Source organism: Cajanus cajan, chromosome 8 (assembly GCF_000230855.2).
Source record: "Cajanus cajan strain Asha chromosome 8, NIPB_CcT2T_4, whole genome shotgun sequence".
Classification (NCBI taxonomy): domain Eukaryota; kingdom Viridiplantae; phylum Streptophyta; class Magnoliopsida; order Fabales; family Fabaceae; genus Cajanus; species Cajanus cajan.
The window spans coordinates 2984193-2989821 of NC_138524.1; the positions used below are offsets into that span (position 1 = coordinate 2984193).

Consider the following 5629-nt stretch of genomic DNA (forward strand, 5'->3'; position numbering starts at 1 on the left):
ATTTCCAAATCAATTTCCAGTTTATGTTTTTCAACATAAAATTAATTTCTAAATCAAATAAATGAATTCAATATAGAATGATTCCAAAATGATAAAGCAATACGATGAAATATCAAGTGAAAATTCCCATGGAGACCGAAAGTGAAAAGAAAAAAGGTTTGTCAGAAAACTCTGACGTGTCCCCCAGAAAACAACATTTGCAATTTTGCATACGATGCATAGACGCCAATCACACATCAAGATAAGGTTAGATCGTCATACAATTGTGAAATATCTCATGTGATGTCTTAGACTCGAGGGAGAGTTGATTATGGCAAATGCAGGAAATTTGATATCACCAAGAAGCTTCAATCCAATATTCAATCCATGCCACCCTGCTACTAAGCTCAAAACCTTCAGGTTGCTCTCTCGGATTCACTCTTACAATAATGCCACTGTTACTGCTTCTACCAAAAGAAAGGATAACTTGCACTCTCCATTGGTATAACTTCTCTTATATCAACGATTCTTTACAATTTTTTCTTATTTTCATCTCTAGTTGCAAACTCCTGTATAGAATATGTTAAATGTCATCTATAAGTTTCAATCCAACCCAGTTTAGCAATTTTATTTTAGTGTAGACTACAAGTATCTTTCATGGAAGACAATTTTATTTGAGTCGAATAATACTATTATGGACGACAAAGTTCCTAAGTAAACCTAGTAAATTTAATACTAATAAGCGGGATTAATGTGTATGACATGCATAGTAAACCTCTTGAAATCAATAGTGTCTTTGATTTCATTTTTGTATATTCTTACTACCGAGGTGCTTGCAGGCATTGGCTCCTTAACCATCATAATCTAATGCTATTTGCTACATGTGATCAAATGTAGATTGGGAAGAATACGAGCAGGGCTTCTCGCCGTCTGATCACAATATCACCAGGTGATGGCAGATATCATGGGGATTGGACAAGTGAGTATCTCGTCTCTTTGCATGACCTACAGTTACAGGATTTGATTGAAGAAGATAACCCACATAAGAATGCCCAAGTTTTCATTAACCTCTCCGTCCAAAAGGTGCTTACAAATATTTTATTTTCATTTGTCAATGAAAGTTTTAGATCAAAATTGTGATTGAAACTGACTAATGTACAAAAATAAGTGTTCAAGCATAAGTAACTCATCTTGAATTATATATCGTATCTTCATTGATGGCTATAATTAATAATATTATAACCAAATTTCAAAGTCAATTGCTTAACTACACTTGTACATGGTAATGGCAGCATGCTAGCTTTGGTTTATCCGTGGATGGAAGAGTTACGACATCCTTCACTAGAAAATGTAGCAACTGTTCTACTCCGTATTGCCGACAGGTATTTTCTTCCATCATGAAAATGTACTAATTAATTACCCCACCCACCCTCTTTCGCTTTTTTTCCTTTTTATATTTGTAAGACCTCTTATAGAATTAAGAAATGTTTATAATTTATAAATGTATACGTAAATGTATATAGCACTGAACTTATGCTAAATTTTGATCCTGGAAGTACCTATTGAGCCAGTCATTGGTGCTGGTCAAGCAGGATTTACAAAACTTTCAAGTTTTCTAATCGTGAAGATTTATCATGTACATTGTCAAATGCTGTTAAATATATTCTGTGGATGACTGTGTCTTCACTAATGGTTACAGATTGATGCCAAATTTAACGTATGGGTTCTTATAGCACCTAGAGATAACCGCAAGGTACAACTACCTGAAATCGGAGGAGATCCTTATGTAAGTCTCTTAAACCCAAATAATCCCATAATTTAATGAGGAATGACAATACCTATACCAAATTTGTAGTCATGGGATGATTTTAAAGCATATCATGTTCAATGTTATTGCCAAAATAATTAAGGGTATAACACAGCTATTCATACAATACAGGTAATATATGTTAGACCGGGATACGAAGTTGATCTTGATTCTCTTGTACAAGATGCTATCCGGCTAAGCTCCTCAGTAAAAGTATTTAGCAGAATTGCAAATTATGATTTTTCAAGTAGAGATTCAAATCTTTTATTTGTAAGCCAACGGTTTTATACTTATATTTATATTTGCAGGACACTTGCTCGGAATTGTGTGAGAAATCTGAGGGTACAATACAATGTAAGCATTTTTTTAATTGAAAAGTTCTTTTGTTTTGTAATACAAAGGAATACCAACAGTACAAAATAACCTTGAAAAAAAATCTAGACAAGCTTACTAAAGATCGTTTTATTTTTCAGATATAACTGGACAAAGCAAGGCTTCTGTTGATAAAAGGTGGTCTAGACTACTGGAACTAAAGAAGACAACTTTATGATTTATAGTATAAAATAAGAAGTCTCATGTATAGAATAGTCGTTAGTTTGCAAATAGATTGTATGTATGATGTATTGATGAATAATATTCTCCTTTCTGAGAGGCATACCATTACAAATGAATGTTTAATCTATTTTACTTAGTTTTGCTTGTGTATTATTTTTTTAATGAGTAGATATTACAAAAACAAAAATTACAACCTCAAATGTAACATTCTCGTAACATCAAATAACAAGAGAGGAGTTAATTGAGATGGACAATAATTCCAATATTAGAAAGAAACATCATGACTGACATTATACTTTTGCGAGTCAGTTCTGCTTGTGTATACTTCTGAAAACATTGGCTAATATATCTTAGGAACATTTCAGCGCTTTAGACTCTCAAATACAAGCGATATTTTTACAATTATCACCATGAATTTGCTTGAATGAGTTGGCATAGCTAATTTCAAACTAATATCACCGCATTCCGAATTCAATATTGAAAATGACAATTCTCAAATTTCTGCCCAGGGAGATTTTTCCCAATGACAGGCAGCTGTAAATGCTATCTATCTTCATAAAAAACAATTAATACTCTCAATGGTCATTGTTCATACAAAAAAATGGTAATAAATTCAATTGTCATCCACATTGATTAGCAGACGAGCTTTTAACGAACAAGATCCACATGGAAGAATCACTGATCCTGGTAAAGTGTCAACATTCAGTATAGATATCCTACTTCCCTCCCTCAACAAGGAATATCCCATGTTCTTCAATTCCAACGAGTCTACAGAGAAGTAATCTCCACATCGGCATTGATAAAACAGTTCCAATGCTTCTCCAGCATCTTCAATCATCATATCCTGTAGGCTCAAATCTTCAGCAACATCAGCAACTTCGGCAGCCAAGACATCCTGCCTCGAACTTCGCAGCTCATTATCGTAAAATGAACGGGAGCTTGAATTACTCAGAATTTCCCATGCCTTCTGTACTCTGAGAAATCTCTCCCCAGCTGTTTGATTACTGCTGGATGTCTCGGACGTCTTCAATAGCTTATCAGGATGTAAACTGAGTACAGCACTACGGTAACTTGTGCGAATTTCTTCATAATTTGCATCTTCCTTGACATTGAGAACCTCATAATGAGTTTCCTGAATAGCATTCTTGTCCAGAAGCATTTCTGAATGATGCTTGAACTCAAATCACCAAGAGTGAGAGGTTGTGTCTGCATTCAACATATACAAATCAGAAACAAGCAAACAATTATCAGTCATACTATTATCACAAAAGTACAAATATAATTATAATACTTAAACCATATATCACAAATTCTCTTGTTTGTAACAAATCATGAAATCAACATAATCCAATCGAATTCCAATTTGTGGAGTGTATTTTAGGTCAATGCTATTTTTTGAACTCTATCGTAATTTCTCAGAACATAGTAGTCTTGATTGGATAAATTTCTTATTAAGTACTTATAGAGAAGAAACCCAACAAGGTAAAATGAATTAAACCATTCTCGTATGTTAAAATCTTATGCCCTTCAACTTTTATTGAAGCTCTCCCATCTAACTTGCTCAAAAGCTGAGTGAGGTGAATAAGTTGATTTTTACTTGGGAAATAAATTTCATTCATTTGGCTTTCCATTTTCTAATACTATAAGTACTTATTGACAAATTAATCTAAACAGGCCTAAGTTGTTCTGAGATTTAGTAATGAAAAACCAGAAAGCTTCCAAATAATCCAAAATCCTGATCAAGCAAAAACGATGAATGAGTCTCAACTATATCAGAATCACACAATACACAGAACCAATGAATCAAATATGCGACTTATAACAGTACAAAGTTTCAAGAGCACAGAAGCAATCCACCCATAATAGGATAAATAAAATCAATGTATGGTTTTATGAAAAAAAAGAAAAGGGGATTTGTCATGGGTTTTGGGTTTTGATAGACTATTCGCAGTTATGAAAAAAGCAAAAGGCACGTTAGAGAAAAAGAGAAGAAACATGGCAGTTGGAGGAACAAACGAAATTAGAGTACGAACCCCAAATCGTTGGATAGAGGCAACACTGTTCCTTCCGCTCTCATTCTCTTCCCCTCCGATGTCAATCTTTAATATATTTTTTAACCTAACTTGGTTTTTTTGTGTGTTTAGTTTTTAGATCTTTGTAATTTTATTCTGAATTATATTGATGTGTGTAAATATTCATATATCATTAATCAATTAAATATTATTAAATTAATAAAACTGTTATTTTTATAATAATTATTTTAAAAGTCACTATAAGAATAATTTTCAATTGATTAACATAATTTTTTTTTTCAAGTTTAACCAGGTTTTTTTAGGTACTGAAACATAATTTCAAAATTAAAAAAAAAATCATGTTTCTCTCAATATAATGAACATTAATTCAAACAAGTAATGTGTCTGGAATAGTGAGTTTTCCTTCCGAATGGTTTTAACAAACCAACTAATTTCAAAATTTGATACAAGGGATGATAACGAATTCTAAATAAGATTTGTAGTCTTCATTTTCTACTGGTAAAAAGAAGAGTGAATTTAAGTTTAGACTTTAATGAACTAGTTTATTTTTTAAAAACATCTTCGTCCTTACTAAATTTTGTTTGATTCAATGGAAAATCCATCACAATTCTGTATATTAAATATGATCTTTTTTGTATGAGAAAGTTTTAAAAAAAAAAAATTTAAGACGATAAATTTTTTAAAGATTTTTAACTTTTTATTTATCATAATTATATATAAATTAAATTTTAACATTTTAAAAATAAATTATTTATTATAAATAAAAGGTAATTTATATGTTTAAGAATATCTATTTATAAAAATATTAAATATAAATTATATTCAAATATAATATTTATTTGTATATATATTTTTTATTATAAATACTAGTAATATATAATAAATATTTAACCTATGCATTACATAAGTTAAAATATTAGTAACTTATAAATAGAATATTTAGAAAAAATCAAAATTTTAATTAAAATATATTCTAAATTTAATTATTTTAATAATTTAAATTATTTAATTATTAAAATAATTAATTTATATTTTTAATATTCATATATATATATATATATATATATATATATATATATATATGTTTTTATAGAAAAAATGTAGCAAGGTAAAAATTGCATTCCCAAACTTACATTCAAACTCGATTTCAAAGTTAAAAAAACATATCCAATCTATATTCGATCAAAGTGATTTTTTTTTTTTTTATCAAAATCAAGTCAAAGTTAGATAAATACTCATAAGTCTAAAGGGGGTG

General features: G+C 30.2%; 2 protein-coding genes across 2 annotated transcripts; one reads left to right on the forward strand and one right to left on the reverse strand.

The window, feature by feature from the left end:
* The first annotated feature begins 218 nt into the window (after positions 1-218).
* Positions 219-2477, forward strand: LOC109798246 (E3 ubiquitin-protein ligase, putative (DUF177)). Its single transcript, XM_020358450.3, has 7 exons — positions 219-481; positions 877-1062; positions 1272-1361; positions 1679-1765; positions 1919-1999; positions 2095-2140; positions 2260-2477. Exons 1-7 carry the CDS (start codon positions 311-313, stop codon positions 2334-2336), a joined length of 738 nt encoding a protein of 245 aa, XP_020214039.1. The 5' UTR covers positions 219-310; the 3' UTR covers positions 2337-2477.
* A 306-nt stretch (positions 2478-2783) lies between these two features.
* LOC109798247 (DNAJ heat shock N-terminal domain-containing protein) lies at positions 2784-4518 on the reverse strand. The gene is made up of 2 exons (XM_020358451.3): positions 4375-4518; positions 2784-3547 (listed from the first exon to the last, which is right to left on the reverse strand). Exon 2 carries the CDS (start codon positions 3498-3500, stop codon positions 2955-2957), a length of 546 nt encoding a protein of 181 aa, XP_020214040.1. The 5' UTR covers positions 3501-3547; positions 4375-4518; the 3' UTR covers positions 2784-2954.
* Between the last annotated feature and the right edge of the window lie 1111 nt (positions 4519-5629).

Excerpts from the sequence above, each read along its gene's own strand:
- LOC109798246 (XM_020358450.3), top strand. The coding sequence starts at position 311 with ATGGCAAATGCAGGAAATTTGATATCACCAAGAAGCTTCAATCCAATA. Across the intron at positions 482-876 it reads ATAACTTGCACTCTCCATTG|ATTGGGAAGAATACGAGCAG; the intron begins GTATAACTTCTC and ends GATCAAATGTAG. Across the intron at positions 2,000-2,094 it reads GGCTAAGCTCCTCAGTAAAA|GACACTTGCTCGGAATTGTG; the intron begins GTATTTAGCAGA and ends TTATATTTGCAG.
- LOC109798247 (XM_020358451.3), bottom strand. The coding sequence starts at position 3,500 with ATGCTTCTGGACAAGAATGCTATTCAGGAAACTCATTATGAGGTTCTC.